A 24,764-nucleotide genomic window follows, 5' to 3' on the forward strand; every position below is an offset into this window, starting at 1 on the left:
GTCAAAGGCCAAAAGAAAATGGTAATAGTGTACTTTTCAATACAGAAATTACACTTTTTCTCCATACCTTGAAAATTACAGTATTCATACACTTATGAATGGGTCAAAGTCAAGTTAAAGTCCTTGAATCCCCAAATACATGCTCTCCTATTCATCTAATTAAACCTAGGTAAAGGAAGGTGAACATTCAACACATTTGTGACAAACATGAAATTTCAATATTTTGCCAATATTGTGAAAATGTAATTATGCATTGTCCACATGTACTATAGACCTATTAGGAGAATCATGCATTATGGCGGAGGCATAGCAGTCGCCTTAGCGACATTTCTAGTTTGTTCATGTTATACTGCACAGCGCCTAACTAAAAGTTATTAATGTCATGACGACACAGAGGGGCAAATAAGTTAAGTCTAACTTTACACCCACATCCAAGGTATGTTATACTCAACACGTTTCAATTACACATCCGCTCAGTAACGACGCATGGCTGTGAAATTCATGTGTATTACCTATGGAGGGAGGGGGTGCCGATTGTAAGGTACCCTTTTAAGCTGCGCGAAGAAAATGGAACGCACACACTAAAATTGCGCTATGATTTTAAAATGGAGATTCAGAATCAACGAGACGGTCACGACACGGTCACGTCACGACTTTTGGAATAAACAAGCTACAGATCCTTAGGGTGATGATAGGTGGTACCCTCAATCATACACAAAATGTATGATGTCACATGTTTAGAAGGATTATGGGTCTAGTCCTATAAAGGAAAATATGATAAAGAGAATTTTGCATAATTTCATTTTTTGAATTGATTGAAAACAAGAATTAACGTCAATTACCATGAAGTTGCCACGGTGAAAGTTACCAGACGTTCACATTGCATGTAATGCGCGCTGCGACCGGAGATAAGCTGGGCCGCTGGGGCGATGGATTTTCATCGCTCTCAAAAGACATTCCTAATTCAACTTTTTCCTCCATAAACACACATAAAATTGTAATCCAAATGTACACTGTATTTTACCAATTGTAACACTAACAGGTGACATAACCATTTTTGATGCGAGAATGTTTTTGATTTCGAATGAATTTCAGGTGGCAGATTTACACAGTTTTTCAAACGCGATGATGGACAATGCATCCTACATTGAAATTTGTGTGTGTATAACACACGTGCTAATAATATGTGGCACGCTATGGGCGGCGAACTAATTCAGTGCCTATCGTTAGTTCGCCACCCCTGGAATGCATAGGAAATACACACATGTGGCGACTATACGGTAATTGACGTTAGAATATTCTACACATTCCCTTGATTCGCTACTGACATGTATGTTTAGGGTAATATTATTCCTCCTGCCTTCTGAATCTGAGAGAGTCAAGTCAAGTGCTCTGTTATTATTATGCGTGAAAAATGAAAATATGTTGAATTTTTGTTATAAATACTTTCCTTTGCTAATGGTATTATCATTCTACGCATGTGAATTGTGACAGGGTGGGAGAAACTAAATCTCATTGGGGAGAAGGGGAGATTTTGCAAAAATGGGCAATAAATGAGTAAGTCAATAAATGTATGATCATTGAGTAGAATCTCTGCAACACCATGACAATGACCTACATTTTCTTACATCTCTAGACAGCTTTATTTTCTAAAAATGGTTACAATTCCTTCTTATTTTTGTTATTCTTCTCACTTTATGTGATCTTGCCATGAATGATTGTATCTTTTCACTACAAGTCTTTTCGAAGATCTTACTTTCCAACTCGAGGCCAAGGGTTTGGTGCATTCTGTTTCCACAATCAACGGTGGCCATTCCAGCAGCATAGTTATATAGCGCTTCTTCTTTCGGATTGAGGCATGGAGGTTAATTTCCGAGTGGTGAAGCACTCTGATAGAAAATTGATAAGGAAGCGTGTAATTTAACACTTACCATTAGGTATGTGGCTTGAACAAGGGACGTGAGACGGTGGACGGGGCACAGTCAAGTTCTGGAAATAATAGAACTCCATGTCATGGTATTTGAATTTATGTTTCAGTAGAGGAGCATACTGTAAAATTTGAACATTTTGCACAGTGATATTTTTTGTACATTTCGCTTGATCAAAAACGAGCACGGAAATACAGAAAAAGCATGCAAATATTTTTGGTAGCTATATGTACCATGCTAATTAATGTCATGATTCATTGCTATCAAAAACATGTGAAATTCATCTTACCCAGCAGAGTGTGAAAGGTTACATGTGCAAAAATATCTGATTGTACAGTAAATGATAATCTTCATAGATGTCTATCTATGTAGGGTCAATGCCACAACTCATTCATTTGGTTAGGGAATTTATTTCAATCAAAAGCAGTCTTTGCAAATGTCGTTACGAACATTTTACCAACCATTTCTCAACACGTTGTACTCCTTGCAGACTGAGGATGCCGTGGCAGAGCTAAACCTTGGTGTTCTCGACCTCACGTCCGATGAATTCATTCTAGACGAGGTGGACATCCACATTCAACAGAACCTTGAGGACAAAGTGGTCAAGGCAGCCCTTGAATCTGTAAGGATCTTCTCCACTAGGTTACTGCAACTTTGTTTTGCAGGCCAACTTCCAATTTTGTAATTTACAAAAGTCTGTCTTCATGAAATTCTTCCGTCGATGTAGGGCAATTTGTCAATCAGTTGCAAAAGTCTGTAGGGTAGAATTTGGATGTGGTAAGCAGCAGTGTGCAATGTTAACAGCAGTGTGTCTCTACTTGTAGATCTCTTATTTTAATGTCATGATCATGAAGTTCTGTCTGGTAACTCCTCCAAGTGTGCAAGTTGTGTATAAATCTGTAAATTTAGCAGTTCAAGAATCATCTGTCAGTTTGTAGGTTTACTGGAGGAAAAGAAATGTGGTGACACAAGTACATTTTTGTATTTAGATGAGGAGCATGATATTGAATGATTCTGTTTTTTAAGTGCGCTTTATAAAAGAGAGTTTTAAAAAAAGGACATTACTCAGAGTGAATATTCATGAGTGAGTCTTAGGGTGCATTTATCAACTCACTTCTGGCAGAGAATTAGGGTTTCCAAACAACTTTCAGGGAGTTTCGTTCAGTTGATAAAAGCAACGCTGTTTTGTTTATGGGGTTAGGAACATTTTTCAGAAACGCCTCATAAAGTGCGATCACAAACACATTTTACCCAGAAATGCATTTCTGTAGAATTGATAAATGCAAAGTCATTTTGAAGCATGTTTATAGCTTGGACCTGCCCACGCCAACCACTGCCAACTATGCATCTCTGCTCCTTGGATCAAACTGTGCAATGGAGCTGTGCAGTGACAAGGCCTCCCAATCAACACACAACAGAGTTGATTCATGCAACAACTTGAGAAACGCAATGCAAAAGGCATTTGCAAACACATTTTGATAGTGGGTATTGAAGCGCGTTTCCAACATGGGAAAGTTGATAAACACAGCCTCACTCTACACACTTGCTATGTGGCTGAAATTAATGTCACTTTGTTTAGAAAACCGATTAGTGTCAGATTTGCTGGTTTGTAAGACTTGTTGTATACATGGCTACAACTTTTTCTTCACTTATTTCATTATTTCTGTTTCGTCCTTTCTTTAATCCTGACAGGGGGTGGACCTGAGACAGTATTCCAAACAGATCGAGGCTGAACTCCAGGAAGTGGAAAATGCCTCCATTGATGATTGTATCCTTGCACCGGCAATCCAATTTGATCCACACAGCAGACTTCTTACAATCCTCTAGCCCTCACTTGTTGGTCTCAAAAAGTGCTACCCAATTTTGCATGCAGTTCTAATCCATCCCTCTTCTGCCATGTTTCAGTGATGTACAGCACACATCTTTAAGTATAATGTTGCATGTAAAGTGAAGCAAATAGCATATTTATGCTTTGCCTTTATGTTTTTCGATTTTTTTTTTTTTGCTCATTGGAGTGTGAAACCAACTTATGATTGTATAAGAGAAGTCTACAACAATATTTGTATTGTGGAATGTCATTAAAAAACAGTACCAGATATACTACTTCATGTATTAGCCTGTGGTTAACCAGGGAGGTGTCTCTGCTACATGTAGAGTCGATGTGCAATATTAAGAATTGCAAACAATACTCCCAGATGGCAGAATTGAGTGTCTTGCGAGTACTGACTTTTATTAGAAACTTTGACAAGTGTTGGATTGTTTTTTTGAAGAAAGAAAAAATTTAAGGTTATTGGACAGCTTCAGAAATTATGAGGCAGTGACAAGGAGCTGAAACCATTATGTTTTGGCTCATGTTGCTTCGTAGATGAATAAAGATTTGTCTGATATAACTCTGTTTGTTTGATTGTTTGTTTGAATTTAAGTTTCAGGAAAATTGAGTTTTCTTTGACACACTGTGTTTTGTGCCAGACATCAAGGAGAGTCAGAATATTGCCAGCCTTCACAACCAGATCACGGCTTGTGACACTATCCTGGAGGTAGGTGAAAGGTCACTGTGTCATGTGACACAATGAGCTCAGGGCCCTGTTTCATAAAGCTGCTCGTAAAGTTACAAACAACTTACAAGCGACTGGTGATCAGTTCTGATGTGCTATACTTATATAGCACATCAATACTTATTTCAATAATTTAGCACAAAAACTGATCACCAGTCGCTCGCAAGTCATTCGTAACTTTACGAACAGCTTTATGAAACAGGGCCCTGGATTATTTTGAGACTTGCTTAACATATCTTCTCAAAGTGCACATATGAATTTGCCTCACTTGAAAAAAACCAAAACAACAACAACAACAACAACCTAATATATACGTCTTATTACTAGGATTACTATAGTGTTATTTTTTGGTTATTTTGGTAAATATTTTTACTTCCCAATATGATTTTAAATTCTGTAAACTAAGAGGATAAGAGTAGAGGATATTTTCCCCAAGTACAATGCATGGTGTCACAAGAGAGGACATTGGTTTGGAGAGACCTGTTATCTTGAGGGGCTAATGTGAATGGACAAAAAGTGAATCACCACAGAATATAAAGTTATCTTGGCATATCCGGTCAGATAGTTCAGATAAGAATGCTTTTTGTCTGCCAAACATTCTGCTGCACATAGTGACTTGGGCGGGGGAAGCATTGTTATTTCATCTGTGTATGCAGTTTGTGCTCAAGAGGAAGACTGTTTTTGTGAGATTTCTCTGAGTGGTCAATTCTGTATACTGGTTAGATTGTTTGTGTAATATTTAATGTAGATCAGACTCTGTTAGGACTTGCCAGTGTTTCCCTGTGATTAGTTTGGGTGAAATCATTTTCAAAGATTCATATCAGAAAATGGTAACTTTTCCATTTTCAGTTTACCTTTGTTTCCTGTCTAGTTTGATATGAATACACCAGAAATCAAGATTATCATCTCTGAGTGCACATAAAATCAAATTTAACTCTGTATGAGCTGATTTCAAAGAAAGTCTTGCTATTTTTTTTCTTTTTTTAATGGTTTTATCCATCATTTCTCATTAATCATCCACTCTTGAAATACATTTCCAAAGAATTCCTTAAACAGCAAATACTGTATGTACATATGCCATATATTTAGCGAGTTTAAATTTTTGCGAATCGGGACTTCCCGAGGATTTCGCGAGTGGCTAAATTTGCGATCGTGGAGTACTGTACTAAATGGAGAAATGTATAAACATGTGCGTCATGTTCATATCAGGATCAGAGTCATTATTTTCATGTGTCTTTAATTTCGCGAATAGCACCAGACTCGCAAAATTCGCGAAAATCAAAACCTTGCGAAATATTCAGTGTATACAGTTTTGAACTAATATGATAATTGCCACAAGATTTTACAAAATCATACATTTTATTGATGAAAAAAAGAAAGAGTTTAAAGGACACTTTCACCTTCATAGACATGTGGGTTGAGTGAATGCAGCAATATTAGTAGAACACATCAGTGAAAGTTTGGGGAAAATCCAACAATCTGTTCAAAAGTTATTAAATTTTAAAGTGTCTGCACAATCACTGCTGGATGAGAAGACTACTACAGCGTATGATGTCAGATACGTACAACGATATAAGGAAAATAAAAAGAGAATTTCACAAAACTTTACTTTTGAAGAAAGTGCACATTTCTTCAACTTGTTACCGACGTGTATTAAGGGTAATATTATTACCCCTGCCTTCTAAAAAGAGAGAAGTCGAGTGACCTTTTGTTATGCGAGAAAAGTGAAAATATGTTGAATTTTCTTTATGCTTTCTTTATATCATTGTACACATGTGACATCACAAGCTATAGTAGTCTTCTCATCCAGCCGTGACTGAGCGGAAACTTACAAAAATCGTAACATTTGAACGGATTGTCCAACTTTCCTCAAAATCTCACTGATGTGTTCTACTAGTATTGCTGCATTCACTCAACCCTCATGTCTATGAAGGTGAACTTGTCCTTTAAGAAATACACTTTTTAAGCATTTCAAATTATAACTGAAAGCTTGCATAATGAACATAATTTTTTTCTTTTTAAATGCATGCCAAAAGCGCATTTTTCACTCAAAATTGATGCAAGCATATTCGTGATGAGGCTGATGAAATCTCGCTTCTCCATTCTGCCACTGGTCCACAGAGAATGGAGCAGATGCTGAACGGATTCCAGCTGGACCTGGGCAGCCTCAGCGCCGAGATCCAGACGCTTCAGGAGCAGTCCATCGCCATGAACGTGAAGCTGAAGAACCGACAAGCGGTCCGGGGGGAGCTCAGCCAGTTTGTGGACGAGATGGCAGTGAATGAACGCATGATTAAGTGAGTCGGTGGTTCCTCTATGCGGTGTCAAATGTCAGTCGAGTGTCAGTCAATGGGATACCATGGCTGTGGCTTTTGTAGATAGGTGATCTTTCTGTGCAGGGTGGTGGTGGCAGTGGCCACTATGCATTTATGCAGACTGATGCATAGCATTTTGGTATGTAGAGGCTAGAGACCATAGTGTGAAGGACCATGTTTGTGTCACTGATACTGTAGACACGGAGTGTTATATACGTATGTATTATTATGTTCATTTTGTTTGGGTAATTACATAACTTTGTTTATTTAGCTATTTTGAACTCAAATGTTGCAAATGACATCATTTGTGCTGCATCCTGATCACTGGAGAGTCATGTAACTTCGATTTACCAGTCTTTCATCTTGTATATAATAATAATTGGCAATGAAGCATGCAGTATACTATAACTCTAAACTGACCAGTGTATAATAGTATTGTCTTCTGTGCAATTGAAATTGTCCACCTGTCACACTGACATTTTCACTGTCATTAAATTTCCTGGATACACCTATCATTAATTGACATTTCTCCAGTATCATCCTGGATGTGCCAGTCACTGATAGGCAGTTCTTAGAGCAGCTGCACGAGCTCAACCACAAGATTCGCTTCGTCAAGGAGCAGGCCTTCAAGGACGCCCTCTCTTGCCGGGACGTGGAGGACATCTTGGAAAAACTGAAGCTGAAAGTGAGTGGCAGTGTTTGGGTTTCACAAACGACGGGCTGCGCTGATAAAGGAAAGTGCCGAATGCTTGCCGGTAGACAAGAAATGAAGAGATGAGAGTATCACATCCAATGAGATTACACAAGCAGTATGTGACCTATGACCATATTACCACAGTAATTCTAGGGAATTCTAAGGATTATCTTATGCCAGTCATGAAATTAATGTTTGCAGGGCAGTGACTTTAACAGAACCCCAGTGCATTTGTGAAGTTCTGGAAACACTGAAACACTTGTAACACCATTGTATATTGTGTTATTCTATGTTATTTTGAATTTTTTCATATAAATTTTGTCCACAGTATTATATCATTATTTTGTAAATTTATTTAAAATTCTGGGATCTGGGAAGGGTCAAATTAGCTTGGGCTATGGTCAAAGAAATGATATGTTGTATATGTATGATTGTGTAATAGATTTGTAGGGTGTTGTTTGTGTTCATTGTGCCTGTCATTGAGATGTGTAATTGTGATGTGAGATATGTCTCTATTGTCATGATTATTTTGGTACAATGTAATGTCAATGGAAACAAAATTTCTATGTCTGACATAGATCAATAATGATGACTGAATGAATATGTTGAAGTTTTGCTAATTTTCACAAAACGGTATTCCAGATTGTTGCCCAAAACTTGCATTAATCTCTGTCAACATATTGCCAAGAGCATTTGTTGATACATATACATCTGTTCAATTATCTGATACTAGTGATGATTTGATCCAACTGACTGGCTACTTGGGACAATATTTGGTGTCTCTTATGTGTAATACTTTGTTTCTGTACAATTCATTTTCAGGCTATTTTCAAGATTCGAGAGTTCATACTGCAGAAAATAAACCAGATGAAGAAACCAATGACCAACTATCAACTCCAGCAGAACGCAATGTTAAAAGCTAGGTAAGCATGTTACATTTGATTTTATTGAATACATTAACAGGGTGCTACATAACTTTATTTTACCACTTGCCCAGTCAGGTCAAGCAGACTTTCAAATTTGTCTTTAACACTTGCCCAAATATTGATTTTACTTGACCGAGAAGAAAGTCCAAAATATAAGGAAATAATATAGAAAATTATGTTTAAGTTGAGGGCTAAATAAAACACAATCATTTGAATAAACAGCACACATTGATTCACACGCTTAAATGGTGTAGCAAACTTGGTCCAATCAAGTGTAGCAATTGCATTGCATTGGGGCTTCTTTATAAAGTGTTGGAAGATTGCTGAAATTAGATATAAAGTGTGTTGCATCACTAAACAGTGTTATCTTTGAGCTTCTGTATGGTTGATTATGTGGGCTTGTAGGGGGGAATACATGAAAATAAAGGCTGGCTTTAAAGCTTTTTACTTGCCCAATTCAGGCAAACATTTCATCTCATTGTTCAAAAACACTTGCGCGAATTTGATTTTCACTTGCTGCGGGCAATCGGGCAAGTGCTTATGTAGCTCCTTGCATTAACATGATAACAGCCAAGCTTTGGTCTGGACCAAATCCAAGTGTTGCATTCGTTCCCTTTCTTTATCAACAGGTCAGAATATGACACCCAATCCATTTCTGATTCAATAATCGCTTTCACTAGTTTATGCATCTTATGCATGCATGTTTGTAACATTCGCATATGTTAACTATTCACGTGACAACAAAACCATGTTTTCGTGTTTTTTCTTCTTTTTTTTGGTTAAAATGTGAGATAATGTTTGATTCTATGAGATCCCTAAGATGCTTATCATATCACTATCATTGTTTCCCATGTGATTAATCCTTTTCTATTCTTTCTGCAGGGTAATGGATAGATATATAGCGACTTTTAATTTCTTTGAAGAGTGATCATCTTTTTTGTTGTCATTGTGGAATGGGATGATATGTAATTTTCCAACGTCTTTGCAATATGGACAGATTTTTCTACGAATTTCTGCTGGCAAATGAGCGGCACGTTGCGAAGGAGGTTCGCGACGAATATGTGGATACCATGAGCAAAGTCTACTTTTCGTACTTCAAGGGATATATCAATCGTCTCATGAAGCTGCAGGTGAGTTTTTGAGCGACCATTCTGCTCTGAGTCATCTGTTAGTAATTTTTATTGATGTAAGCAGCATTCTGACATAATGTATAATATGTATGTTTCATGAGTGTAAATACTTTAAAGCAAGATATTTTTGCGAATTGGAGACTATAGTCATTTTTGCGGCATGAAATTTCATTGAATTGCCTTTAGCATTCAATGCATATAGTGTAGAAGAACTTTCACGTGCATTTTAATTTTGTGAATCTTGGCTCCGTATCAAACATTTCTGGTTTTACAGTATTTTGCAAATTTGGACTGGTAAACAAACTTTGTGAGAGAGGGAAATCATAGTCGAATACCACTGTGACATAACCAAAGAGCTTTTTCACCAGTAAGTACTAGAGTGTGAAGTATGCATATACCCTGTACTATTGTTTTGTGAGCACACGGGGAGCACTGGATGACAACGAGGCGGTAGGCTCACCCCTCATGCTAACACGCTAGCAAATGAGCCACTGAGGAGCAGCCAAATCAAGAAGTGCGTACTCGCGTAAAAGTTCAAAAGTTCAAATACACGCTGTAAAAATGTTACTTCACTACGCAAAAAGTGTGCCATTACTAAGTGGGTAATGGCAGCCCCCATGAAATCTCAGACACCATTGTATAGTTCGCCCTCTAGTGGTGGAGAGGAGAAAAAAATCTCTGTGGACATAACAAGAAGTAAGGTTTAGTCCTTTCTGGAAAGACGCTTAGCGATTTCTAAGCATGGAGACGACTTTTGTGTCATGGGAGGCATTATTTTCACAAGTTGTTAATTTGACAAGTATTCGTTAACTCGCAGAATCTATGAAAATGAATACACTGTGAAATAAACCGTGCACACAGTAAATCTGATTTTTGCATACATGTTGTGCTTTGATTGGTATGTATTGCACAGGGGATATGTGCACTTGCATCAGGGTGGTTGTGGTGTTAACATTTGTAAGTGTGTGTGAATATTAATCTGATGGTGGTAAATGTCTTATGATTTGAGTTCAAGCAGGAATAGGGATATTGTAACTGAATTATGACTCTTACATGCATGGAACACGTAACACAACAGGTGATGTGTAATGATTTAGTAATTGCATCAAACCTTAAAGTAACACACCACTCCATGTTCAAATTGACTTTGATGAGTCAAATAAAATTCAAATAATCAAAACTATTGAAACCTAATTGCAATTTGGATTTTTTTTTTTCTATTCAAATCAACTTGAATATGGCTTGGCAATTCACTTGAACCTTTCCCATTTTATGGCAACTGATGAATGAGGTAAGTGCTTGCACGGTTCAAAGCATACAGGTGTACCTAACTTTCTCATCACCAAACCAGGAAGTAAGTTCATCAAAAAGGTGACAACTGCCAAATACAATAAAGATGTCTTGAATTTGACTGGGATTATAAATGTTTGTCAATGCTCTATACTGTATACGCCATATATTTCGGGAGTCTATATTTTCGCGAATCCGGAATTCCTGTCGATTTCGCGAGTGGTTAAATTCGCGATCGTGGAGGCCTGTACTGAAGAGAGAAGAGTGCATGCGTACGTCACATTCACATCAGGATCAGAGTCAATATTTTCGTGTGTCTTTAATTTCGTGAATAGCGCCTGACTCGCGAAATTCGCGAAAATAAAAACCTTGCAAAATATTCGGCGTATACAGTATGCTGTATATTTTGTGAGGTTTTCATTTTCGGGACTTTTGCAAGCAAGATGCTATTCCTGAATTAAAAATAAAGTACAAATACATAAATGTCATAATTACATTAACTCTGATCCTAGCACGAATGTAATGTTCATGCATACATTTTTTTTTTTTCATCCAGTACTGTACTGTGGGATCACAAATTTAAACATGCGCAAAATTGTCGGGAAGTCCTGGGGGGCATTTCATGAAGCGTTTTGTCAGATATTTCGTCTGACAAAATGTTAAAAGCTACGGAAATCCTTGCACCTGATTGGCTGAGAGCAAATTTGTCCGACATGTTGTCAGACAAAAGTGCTTCATGAAATGCCCCCCTGATTAGCGAAAAATCAGACTAACTTGCTAAATATATGGTAAATTACATGTGGGTTATAGTGGGTGGTAGTGAACAACTCACATGTATGTCAAGTTTTTCATTGGGAAGAGTTTGCTGTTTGGTTTTGAATGTTTGGTCACTCTTTGAGCCTTGATGAAAATGAAAGCAAAGGGCACTGTAAGAGTATAGCAACACCACAGATGAAAGTGTTGATAGGTTTATAACAGACTTGATAGCAGGGATGATAAGTGAAACTATTCAGCCTCTAGAGGTTGTCAACAGATATCTATGATGAGCTTGATATTAATGAGCTGACATGGTTCAGGTCAATGTGATGTGTGTCTATGTCACGTACACTGGTTGTGATGCCCACTTTTGGTATCGGACTGCTTGGCTAGATAGCTCACACCTTTCTTTTTTGTGTGATCGTCTTTTTACCGATAATTGTTAAGGCAGAAGTGTTTTTTTCTTTATGGCATAGCCCATAATTAAGCTGAAAGAAATGTTGCGAAAAACCAGTGGCATGACCGTGGCACAAAGTTTGATTTGCAAGTTATCAAAGCGTCTTGAAGAGAGCCTTCAATGTCTTGTGAGTTCAAACTTTGTAACTCATAAGTCTTTTCCATGAACTTGTAGATGGAGTGGCATCATGCACCTTTTTTTTTTCAATTCAATTCAATTTCAGTTTATTATAAAAGCACCAAATAAAAGTTCGCAAACTAACCATATTTGGTTTACATCAAATTTGACAACAAAATAGATAATTCAACTTTACAGCGAGGAGACAGAGAGAGAGAAAAAAAAAGAGACCAAACTCACACTTTACACAACAAATGATTCGTATTGACCCCTTCCCCCCCCCCCCCCCCCCCCCCTCCGAAAAAATACTGCACTATATTATTTTATCATAGAAATTAATAACACCAATTCTGGAAAAATAGGAAATTTGAATGAGAGAAACAAACGCATGATGTTTGGTCGCAGTCGTGACAGCACCCTTCAACAGCAATTTTGCATATAATGATCATTTACGTACCCAAATGACATCTCACATGCATCAATATGTAGTGAAACTGTTTTTTTTTTTCATTTTCTCCTCAGACCAACGCACTAATGTTCACAATGAAATAACACATTTTGAAAAGATATTAAGTTTGTCAGATTCTAGTTCTGCTGTAGAAGTATGTAGAAATTTGGTCACTTTTCAATGGTGAAAACTGGATGAGAACAATGTGAACCAGTCATATATGCAAACATACTGAACAAGGAAGGTATTATAGATGGAGAAGCACTTATCAATTATCAATTTCAATTTATTTTCATACTTCTTATTAATAGCAAAGAAAAAAAAATCACAATTATACAGTACCAGAATTATACAAAGCATAAATCAAATGAAACTTCTGTGGAATGTACAACGGTCTGTCTCAATATAAACACAAGGGTCTGCTAAGATTTGGGCTATAGACATAGTACGAGAAATGTTATCACTCTTTATTCCACTCAGCATTGCCTCGACTCCAACACTTCTGTATTAGGATTTATTTGTCATGTTTGTATGGATGCGGAGAGTTACAAGATGGTATATCACACAAAGTATGTTTCTATAACAAAAAAAAAAAAAAAAAAAAAAAAAAAAAAACTAAAAAAACTAAAAAACAAATCTAGACAGTCTCAGGAAACATCCAAACACAGAATTGAGGCGTTTCATACAATCAGCTGAAATTTGAATTTGCACAGTGCACTACAGACATCTGCAATTATCATTTTGACATATGATGCAATATTTGGTACCCTGGGGTACCAAATGAAAATTCGCCATTTTGTTGAATTAATTATTTTTTTTTTCAGCGCTGTACCCTGGCTTACCAAAAAATGTGTCAAAATATTTTTTAGTATTATTATGCACAAAAATGTTTTCTTATATGTGATCATGCAACAATTAATGCATGCAACTGATTATTATTTTCTGCTCTGTTATAATCTTAACTGTTATTTTTTTTCTGAAAATAAAAGTTACGGTAGATGATGTTTACAAAACGGTGTGGTGCTAGAAATTACTTCGAAAAACACCTATATGGTGCTAGTTCATTGCGACGACTTTGCCGTATCCGAATTCGGAATTGGCGTATCTGAATTCGGATACGTATTGTAAATAATGGGCATGAGATGGCGCTATACAACGCGGTACCCCGGGTTACGATGGTACCCCGGTGTACGGCGTGGCAAATCATATGCCATATGTCTCTACTCCAAAATTCTAATATTGAGCCGAGGAAAGAAGAGGGAACATACAAACAGATATTCATGCAAAAATTTCGAACGCTTGTAAGGGAGGCAATACACAGAAGTGCAAGTCCCATGATTTTGTTGAGGGACAATAAGTTGTGATCTCCCCTGAAGCTGGATTTCATCCCATGCAGTTAGAACATTCTGCCTTGAGGGAAGTCATCATCTGTATTGTGTATAGGTAATTTGAGTAATGCCTACCTCTGACTTGAATTTTCTTTGGTAGCCATATTTGGTAAGCCCACAGCTAAGTATGTACAAGGCTGTGCCTGGTGCGGGCATCGCATGATATCCAAATTTGCATTTATATATTGATTTCACTATGTGCTACTTCCTTTACTCACATTTCTGCATAAGTGGCTAATAATCTGATGCTCTGATTCTAGCATCATAAATGAAAATGAGATCTGTGCCAGGAATAATGCCAGAAATATCATTGTTCTATTACTGGTTTGTGGTGTCTTTGCCACTTATTTACACGTGAATGTTCAGACATCGCAGAAGAAACACAAGTGGTTCATTATTTCATGATTGGTTTTCATTCAGTTGCTGACTAGCATCACATGTACCATAAATATCACAAATTGGGACAAGTACAACAATTTTGCACGCAGCTGAATTTCACAATCAAAATCACATTGACAGACTGAGAAAGAAGTATTCATTCACTTATTTCCATTTCAAGGTCCAAACACTTACAAATTAAAAGAAAAAGAATCTTCTTTGATATCATACTACGTCTTAAATGATCGGTTCATAAAATACACAGAAGAGACAATATGTACATTAATAATTCATTAACAATCATTATTATCAGTCTTTTAAGAGAAAAGTTCAGGGTTTTCAGCCTTTGAGATGATACGTACAATGGATTATTTCAAGTCTGGTGCTAATGCTTGTGTTAGTGCTACATGTATCTTCAAAGCCTTAAATCATGCTCCAATATCGATGTCCAGATTACCATAAGTGATACCGATCACACTTATTGATCCCCAACACAAGTGACACCGCTGCAGAGTCCACAGAATCATGCTGGAATTGCATGACAAAAAGAGTGATGGCGCTTCGTACAAGTCAAATACATGTATTTAAAAATATGTAACCAGGACTGCGTAGTTTTGAGACACTTTATGGAGAAGGTAGATTAAAGTGCCACAAATTTCATCTATTCTCTAAAATACAATGGTTTCAATTTTGCTTGTGGGCTAGGATTTATGTAGCCATGTCTGGAGTGTTCATTTGCGTTCCATGGGCGATTATTGCTTTACCATAGACTATGTACAACCACATTTGTACAACATTCATCCATGAATGTGAATGTGGGTCTTGCACATAGCAACACTAACACTGACACTGAACTTAAAATTACAAATCTGGCTATCCCCAGGGGCAAGTGTTAGTCAATGGGGGTAAAAAAAAAATGTTAAAGGGACATTCCAGACGATTTTCATAATTTCACATCATGTAGTACATAAATCGACAACTCCATGTGTAGATTTGTGGAATTTATTGTGGTTCTTGAGCAGAGAAACAATACTTTGAAAAATCCTAAACAAATTACACTGAACAAGGATGATGACATAGGAGGTTCACATATTTCAGAAACGTAGCAGTGTAATTTCATTACAATACTGGCTGCTTGCGAGTTCACCTGTGTATAATCTATGCATGCCTTCTTCTTTTGTTCTGGTTCCTTAAGCCCCAACTCATGCATTCTTGTGGTGACTCTGCCATGTCATCATCCTTGTTCATTGCAATTTGTTCTAGATTTTGAAAATATTCCTATTCTTCATCCCAATTATCGTAAATTCTGAAACTCGGTCTTCAGTATAACTAATTTATAGTTGTTCAAATATAAAAATCTGAAAATCATCCGGAGGTCTCCTTTAATTGCCAGGAACACAAACAGTGGAGCTGAAGTTTACCAGACGATAAAGAACACCGAACCAATCACTGGCTACAAGAAATAGGTCATAATTTTTAGGTCAACCTGCCAACACTGACTGATTTAAGTTCAGAATTATCACTGGTGGTAGTGTCGAGATAGCACTAACACTAGCACTGGCACTGAACTTGAAATCACCCACTGCAAACAATACATTTGTGATATATGGGAGCCAATATCTTTCGTGACGTGTACATTTCGCAAAGATGGGTTGACACACAAAATTCATGAAAATAGAAACACAGTGAAAGATACCACATCTACAGTATTTGCCTAATCATGATGGATTACTATGATGCAGATTTTACAAAAACTGATAATCCCAGTGCATAGTTGGAATCTTGTTTGAGCAGAATCCGCCATCATAAGATACAATGAATTGTATATTGTGACTGCATGAATCTGTTCTTTATACCTAGTTCAGTCACATAAAAGTAAACAAGTTGAATGACTTAACAACAACAACAAAAAAGTCAATCAATGTACAGTGTGTAGTCCCTTTAAGACTAGATTTGTAGTAGACAAAGGCAAAAGCTATAGAGAAAACTTTGTGCTTCAATTACTCTATGTGCACTGTAAGTCTGATTGAGTAGAAAACGTACCATACAAAGTGAAAGTGTCAATAAATGCCATAAAATTTTGAGTATGACGTACACTTTTCTTCGTGATTTATAAATACCCAGAGGCAATGGACCTAAAACGTGTACAGCAAGATTACCACCTGTCCTTGAATAGGAAGAGGGCTAGCTAGCCTTGTCTCAATGTTGAGAACCTTTGAAATTTTGACTTTTACTGTAAAACATGATATATTCGCGGCATGAATTTTTCGCGAATTGGAGCCAACAGCCTTTTTCGTGGCATGAAATTTTCGCGAAGTGCCACTGGCATTCAAGGCATATAGTGTTAACAAGGACTTTCGCGTGCATTTTAATTTCGCGAATCTTGGCGCTCGCGAAATTCGCGAAATTAAAGTGCATGCGAAAATTCCTCGTTTTACAGTATTAGGAAAGGAGCCCAGCTTTCTGTAGCCCTTTCCCAAGAAGCAGGCTACAAACAAATGTTAAATTTGTATGCTTACAACAGAAACAAACAGGACAATACACAGATGTTGGAAATCTGCTACTGATAACAGTAAGTAGGCAAGTAAGAAAATTGTTGGACCAAACCAGTGGCACTTACATGCTGCCATTTTCTTTCTCTCTCTCTTTACATTATTTGAGAATGTACAGTAATCATATTCTCAATTCTATATTACATTAGGGCACTTGGCTGATAGTGAAGGTGTTTCTTATGTTTGTGGGGAACAAATTATGCATTCATTTTAGTCTTTGTTATCTCTTGAGAGGAATAAAGTATATAAAATTGTATCCATGTTGCTCACTCAGCATAGTTATGGAGATAATATGATTTACATTATTTGATAGCAATCACACACAATCAAAATAAATTGTGTTGTTATTTACATGACATTCTTTACCAATGAAGACAATTAAAGAGATTAATCAAGGTAAGACATAAAATAGATTCTCTGAACAAAATTTGATATAACCTTTAAGTTTTTAATGTCTGTGACATCAAAATTCTTAATTAAGAAAAATGAGGAGGGGATCAGAAAATCTCTGAATTACCCAGGCTCAAACAGGAATTGTATTATTCAGAACCCTGTTGGTTCTCATGCTTTTCTCAAAAGTGGCCCAGAACAGCTTCTGTCCATCTTCGTCATTGGTCCACAACATGTAAGGCCTGTTCCTGCTCAGAAAGAGCCTCACAAGGTATGGCAAGTTGTTGTCTGCAATGTCCTCCACAAATATGAGGATGACTTTGTCCAGTCTGGTCTCGTTTAAGTGCTCCAGAGCGATGCGGACCTTGGTCATGAACCAGGCATCTCCCACGGACCGATTGCTCACCAGCAGGACCGTCTTGAAACTCCTCTCAATAGCATCATGAATGGCATCGACCAAATACATGCGGGCATTGAGGTCGTCATCCCCATAGAGCACGTGCTGAAGGTGGGGCAATCTCTCCTCAAGGGCAGGCCTTAAGGTGTTAAGTACCAACTCTTCCTCAGTGGCGTGGAACATGAGGTTAAGCTGGTAGTCATGGTCATCCTCAGCAAGGTCCTCCTCCACCTCCTTGTAGCCAAAGAAGGCTAGTTTCAGCAGGAAGAATTTGTAGTTCAGCCACCAGCGATTGATGTATGCCAGGACACCAAGAAGTATGGCTGCTCCTCCTGCCATGGACAGTCCAATGACCAGACCAATGTCCACTCCACAGTAGTCACTGGGTTGAAAGGAGAGGATGGGTTTGTTGGTGAGCCCCCGTAGCGATGCACTGGAGCAGAGAGTCTGATTGGGGTACTTGACTTTGATGTCTGTGTTGTGGAGCCAATTGCTAAACCACTTCAACTCACAGGTGCAGATAAAAGGGTTCCTGGAGATGTCAAAGGCCAGTGAAGGATTCATTGGAAAAGAGGTGCCAGGAAGTATTGTGTTGATATGATTCCCCGGCAGATGTAGCTCCTTTAAGTTTTGTGTTGTTGCAAAGGTTGTTGGTGCAAGACTGCTGATGGTGTTGTTTTGGATGTAGAGTACTCGTAGGTTTCCAAGTCCCTGAAAAGCCTCACCATCAAGGGCTAGTAGCTTGTTGTTATTCATGAATAAGTGTGACAGGGATCTTAGGTCCTTGAACATGCCAGACTGAAGAACAGAAATGCGAGAGTCACTCAGGTCCAGGAAGTAAAGTTTTGAGAGGTTTGAAAAAACAAGAGCATCCATGCCATACAGGTAGTTTCCTTTCAGACGAAGCCTTTGGAGAGAGATAAGGCCCACAAAAAGTGATCTGTTTTTACTTCTGTCAAATAAGTCATGACCCCTGAGTTGAGCCCTTTCCATGCGGAGCTCCAGGAGATTGGTGTTGTTTGAGAATTGACAAATTGATTGCCATGAGATGAATGTGTTTGACATGTCCAGGAACTGCAAGTTGGGTAGGAGTTTAAGTAACCCATTGAGATATATGTGTTTCCCATTACGGATATCAAGATGAAGTAGATTTGAAAGTGCTGCAAATGAATCTACACCGTAAGAGGTTATTTTGTTAAAGGATATGTTCAGTGCTTGCAGGTTTGACAGGCCATTGAACCTATTTTTTGAAAAAACAGTCAGGAGGTTATTTGCCATATCGAGGGTGTGAAGTGTTGGAGTGGTCCAGACTGCCCTGTAAAGGTATGTAATCAAGTTGTGTGACAGGCTTATGATCTGTATTGATAGCATTCCATGGAAGGAATCGGGTGAGAGAGCCTGTAAGAGGTTCCCAGAAATATTGAGTCTCTCTAGCTTGGCCAGACAAGAAAATGCCCCCTGTGGTATGAAGGACAACTGGTTGTTGGAAATGTCAAGGTCAATCAGAGATAGCAGGCAACAGAACGAGTCATTTCTTATCAAGGAAATCTTATTAGTCCATAGATTGAGAGTCTTTAGTGTCTTAAATCCCCACAAGGCACCATTTGGGACACTTTGTATCATGTTATCTCGCAAATTAAGATGTCTAATGATTGGGTACGGCATTGAGAAATTGAAAGATTTGTCTTGTGGTAGGAGCTCGTGCACAAGAGAACCAAACACTTGGAGAGAGTTGACTGACACCATACCAAGGAAGGGCCGAATGTCAAAACTGGAGATGGCATTTCCATTGAGTCTCAGTTCACTGACCGTCTTCAAGTGCAAAAATGCTTGGTCAGGCAAGTCTTGGATCTTGTTGCTGGTCAAGTCAAGCAAATGGATCGATGTGTTTTGCAGTGGGAGGAAGTCATTTTGACGTACAATGCTTATGTTGTTTGACGTCAAAACAATTCTGTTTATGTACTGCCATCGTTCGAATCCACTGAAATTTAGGGAGCTTATGTAATTGATGGGTAACTCAACTACTGGTAATGATGAAAGAGCTGACAATGCTTCATGGGGTATTGCCTCAAATCTGTTTGAAGACAAAAATACTTTTACAAGAAAGGGGTTGTTTGCAAACAACCGAGGGTAAAGTGACCTTAAGGCATTGGTAGTCAGAATAAGTGTCCGTAGATGCACAAGAGGCCAAAAAGTTTCTCTTTGAATAACTGCTAAATGATTCTCAGCCAAAATTAGAATATCCAGTTTTGCTAAACCCACAAACGAATCATTTTTTAACAGTGTGAGGTTGTTGACAGATAAGTCAAGAGAGATGGTGTTGGTTGGCAAGCTTGAAGGAACCGATGTGAGATGAAGGTGTGAGCAGGATACCTTCACTCCCACGTTAGTGTTCTTGAATTGACAGTGGTGATGAGATGCATTAGAGTTGTTGCTAGTAGTGGGTGGTGCCAGAACACACAGCAGCAGGCACAGGGTTGCAGAGTGCACAATGTTCAATTTAGTTGCCATGGCGACTAAAGCAAACCGATGCTGACAGAAATCTGGTGCCTATCCTTTGTCCTCCATAGAAACACTATTGGGGAGTCTCTTCGTTAGCCTGTGTGGTATACTCTGTATTTTGAAGTCTCTGGAAAAATACACCAAGTGCTTTATAAAAGTTTGCCGTCAAATAATGATCTCACAAGTTGTCACCTGATTATCCACTTTCTCGAGTTGGCAATATGTTGGTTTGTAGAATCCGCTGCCACCTTAAGAACAGCACTGAATGCATGCAGGATCCAAACCAGAGGAACGAGACTGAAGTCTGCTGTTTGTGTGATGCTGTGGGCAGATGATGTATTTGTGTCTGTGTGTGTATGTGTGTCTTTCTAGGTTATTCAAAAAAAGAATGCAGGAACCTATCACTTCTGCATTCCATTTATTGCGGAAATTTCTTTTCCTTTTTTGTTTAGTTTTTTTTTTTTTGTGTGTGCTGGATGCTGTCTGCCTCTTTACCTCTCACTCTCTCCCTTTGTGTATCACTCTTGTCTCTGTCTTATGTTCTCTCTTTCTCTTCCTCTTTCATTTTATTCTCATTAAGAATGTGATGAATAGTTATAGAAAACCACAATATTTCTTTTATGAAAGAGAACCAGAAGTCTTTTTTTGTGTGTGTGTGCAGGATGCTGTCTGCCTCTTTACCTCTCACTCTCTCTGTTTGTGTATCACGCTGTCTCTGTCTTATGTTCTCTCTTTCTCTTTCTCTTTCATTTTATTCTCATAAAAAATGTGATGAATAGTAACGGTTAGTAGAAAACCACAATCCTTTTTTATGCAAGAGAAGCAGAAGTGATTAGTACTATCATCTGCACCACAACTGCAGTTGTCATGCTCTGGTGATATTTCTATTTTTATTATTTTTTTATTTTTTTAATTCCTTGCCAGATGTATAGCTTACTGTTGAATGTCAGTGGAACAGAAGATTGATTCCTTTGATCTCAGAATCTGATTTTGGGTTAGATACTAGATTTTTTTTTTTACCTTGGAAAATTGAAATCCTGTAGAGTCAGTTAGTTTTCTTTATCCAAAGAGCCATCACAGAACACTTAATCATTCTTTACACTAATATATATATGTATATATATAAATATATATATTTTCCAACTTACCTTAGCGGCCACCTGCCATATCCAGCCATTATAAAACAATTCTTCCCAAAAAAGCCATGTGAAGACCCTGTCTATAGCAGTCATCTGTCTATAGTGGCCACTTTTTCATCTCCCTCGGGTAGCCACTAAAGACAGGTCTGACTGTTATAATAATCATTCAGGTACTCGTAAAATTCAACATGCATACAAACATTCCTCATTTGACAGTACTAACATATCAATTCAAGGTATGCACAAAAAAGTTGTAGAAAAACAATTGTAGTGTCGACAACACCAACGACAATCACAACCACAGCCACCATCGCAACAACAGCAGCAGGAGGAACAACAACAACAACAACAACAACAACAACAACAACAACGGCAAAATGGTGAAAATTGCTGAGCGAGAGTTCCAGCAGTTTACTTAATCCATTCTGTGCCAGAGACTGAGAACAGTACACAAAACTATGTGGTTTTTCTGTGCCAGTTGGTACTCACAGCACTCAAAGGGTTAAAGGCATAATGTACCATTTGCAGATGAAACAAAAACCCAGCATTAGTGCTTCAAAATAGTTCTAAAATGTGAGTTAGGAATAGAAACAACCACTGTAAAAAAACTGAATCTGTATAATTGATGTTAAGTATTGTTAAATACACAAAACGTAAACAATAGTTATAATAAGAATGCTTCCAGATTAGATCATCTGCAGTTACGGTTTATTGAGAAAAATACTGATACCATCTTATATTCTAGGCTTTATTGCGAATATTTTATATGGTAGGATGTTTTGTGATACGACAGACCTGCACATATGCATCAAACGTGATATCTTGAACATTTTTAAAATCACTGCTCCCAGAGGTAAACTGGACATTTAAAGGGGAATTCCTGACGATTTTCATAATTTCACATCATGTAGTACATAAATCGAAACCTCTATGTAAAGATTTCTGGAATTTATTGTGGTTCTTTGGCAGAGAAACAATACTTTGAAAAACCTTAAACAAATTACACTGAACAAGGATGATGACATAGGAGGTTCACATATTTCAGAAATATACAGTGTAATTCCATCACAATACCGCTTGCTTGCGAGTTCACCTGTGTATAATCTATGCATGCCTTCTTCTTTTGTTCTGCTTCTGTGAGCCCCAACTCATGCATTCTTATGGTGACTCTGCTATGTCATCATCCTTGTTCATTGCAATTTGTTTTAAATTTTGAAAATATTCGTATTCTTCATCTCAGCTATCATAAATTCTGAAACTCTGTTCTCTGTGTAACTGATTTATAGTTGTTCAAATGTAAAAATCTGAAAATCATCCAGAGGTTTCCTTTAAGAGTTGTTTCCTCATTTGTCTCCCTGTACAGTACGATGAGGTGGCAGACAAGGATGACCTGATGGGAGTTGAGGACACAGCCAAGAGGGATATCCTTTTCCTACTTCCTTTGTTTGCGTGACCCTTGACCTTGATACTGGCCCAGACCTTCGTCTGCTCAGCTCCGTTTCCTGTTTTGTCCACCTTCTGTCGAATCATCCATCATTGTGGTCACTGGGCCAAAGCAGTCTTCTTGAAGAAGAAATACAACCTGATGAGCAAGTCAATTCTTAAATTGAAAGTGAAAGATGAAATTAAAGCTACAGATCAGTCAAAACTGAGCAAAATTCTGTTGTGAGTGATGAGAAAGTTGTCACATGTTGGCATATCATCACAAACTCGAGGAAGACACCTTATTTAGGTCATGTGACTGTGATGTCATAGCTGCTGGTAAAGAACTCCCCATTTGTTTTGCATGCAAAATATTCACTTCTGTAACCCTTCCCCCCTCCCATCCCCCCCCCCCAAAAAAAAGGGGGAAATGGTTAGCTCTGTTCAAGATACGTCAATACTACCGCACTTTCTCTGATCAATAAATATGAAAGATACTCCTCAATGCAAATTTGGGAAAGGTGATATATTTTTGTTAACTTGAATACAGTACAAATGGAAAATTTGTGCAACTATTATATTGTGGTCGCATAACCAAGAGGTCTTTCTATGCTGTCATAGAATTTTACACTTGATGACATGTCAACATTGAAACTATGCGGTCTTTTGTGTTTGTTCTATCAAAATACAACTTTGCTTTGATTTAACTTCATTTTTTTTATAATTCAAATAAAGCTGCTTTTTGAATGGAATTATCCATTAACTTTAGGCAACTTAAAAACAAATGTTGTCTCATTTTATGCCAGTGCACCACGACTTCCTTAATGATGGTTCATTGTTTCACAGTATCTCATTGTGCTCAGTACCAACTACCAGAATATGTTTTCTTTAATTTTGGTGTCCCCATAGTATCAAGTCTCAGAAACCATATATGTATATGTGGCTTGATGCAGTTTCTACTGCCATATTTTTTCTCTCTATTTTTTTTTTCTTTCACTAGTCATTGCAAGTGTTCCATCATTCGGAGAAAAATGTTCTTTCACTTCAGCACTTCTTGTTTATATTTTTGAAAGCCTCTAAAAGGACGAGCTCACCTTAATATATATGTGGATTGAGTGAATGGAGCACTATTGGTAGATCACATCAGTGAAAGTTTGAAGAAAATCAGACAATCCTCTCAAAAGTTACGTATTCTTGAAGTTTCAGCACCGCTATTGCTGGATGAGAAGACTACTACAGTCTGTGATGTCATGTGCATAGCGTAGAATGATATTCATTTATTTTTTAAAATATTCTACACATACAATGTATGACATCACAAACTGTATGTAGCCTTCTCATCCACCAAATGCGGCAATGAAACTTCTAAAATTCATAATTTTTAAGTGGATTGTTTGATTTTCCTCAAACTTTCACTGATGTGTTCTAATTATGCTGCATTTACTAAAGCCACACGTACATTATGGTGAACTTGTCCTTGAATGGCTTAATTTCATTTCAGTATAATTTCATTATGTTGTACGATCTTCTGTTAAGAATTAGATTGTGTTACTTTCTTATTATCTGTTTTTTTCTTTTGATTATATCATATTGTTATGCGCAGTTGAGTAAATATGCTTCATAGAAACTGTGCTATATGAATTCACAATTCATTATCATTAATTCATAATTGATTCTTGAATCAGCAACACATTTATGAAGATGAAGGTTTTTGTTTCTGTCTCAAATTGACAATTTTTTTGGTGAATTTCTTATTGATTTGTGCAGATTTAGTGAATCTAACCAGCTTCGTCTAATATTTCTCCAATATGCAGTAATATTTAGAGTGGCCAATAGAATGACAAGATGAGAATACCTTCAGCAAAATTCCCCCAGAACTTGATGGCTTAATTCTTCCTCTCTAGTATACTGTGAAATTTTAAACAGTGGCGGCGCTGTTTAATTTCCGTAACAATGTGTTGACAATGCTGTTCTAGTGCG

General features: G+C 37.6%; 2 protein-coding genes across 2 annotated transcripts in view; one reads left to right on the plus strand and one right to left on the minus strand.

Annotated features, from left to right (window-relative positions):
• Nucleotides 1–24,764, plus strand: part of LOC139734905 (vacuolar protein sorting-associated protein 52 homolog) — a 42,899-nt gene that overhangs the window by 3,439 nt on the left and 14,696 nt on the right. Inside the window, exons 2-9 of the mRNA XM_071645688.1 lie at nt 2,419–2,550; nt 3,621–3,696; nt 4,398–4,465; nt 6,605–6,780; nt 7,333–7,483; nt 8,315–8,415; nt 9,416–9,548; nt 22,726–22,783. Of these exons, the coding sequence (XP_071501789.1) occupies nt 2,419–2,550; nt 3,621–3,696; nt 4,398–4,465; nt 6,605–6,780; nt 7,333–7,483; nt 8,315–8,415; nt 9,416–9,548; nt 22,726–22,783 (895 nt within the window). The remainder of the gene's footprint in view (nt 1–2,418; nt 2,551–3,620; nt 3,697–4,397; nt 4,466–6,604; nt 6,781–7,332; nt 7,484–8,314; nt 8,416–9,415; nt 9,549–22,725; nt 22,784–24,764) is intronic.
• Nucleotides 17,458–18,149, minus strand: LOC139734896 (toll-like receptor 13). Its single transcript, XM_071645679.1, has one exon. The coding sequence runs from the start codon at nt 18,058–18,060 to the stop codon at nt 17,458–17,460; it is 603 nt and encodes a 200-aa protein (XP_071501780.1). The 5' UTR covers nt 18,061–18,149.

The sequence above is a fragment of the Diadema antillarum genome, unplaced genomic scaffold (assembly GCF_040938485.1).
Source record: "Diadema antillarum isolate AM-2024a unplaced genomic scaffold, OU_Dant_1.0 scf00000027, whole genome shotgun sequence".
Classification (NCBI taxonomy): Eukaryota; Metazoa; Echinodermata; class Echinoidea; order Diadematoida; family Diadematidae; genus Diadema; species Diadema antillarum.

Bases quoted from the DNA above. Each gene is read 5' to 3' on its own strand.
- LOC139734896 (XM_071645679.1), bottom strand. From the start codon at position 18,060: ATGGCAGGAGGAGCAGCCATACTTCTTGGTGTCCTGGCATACATCAAT.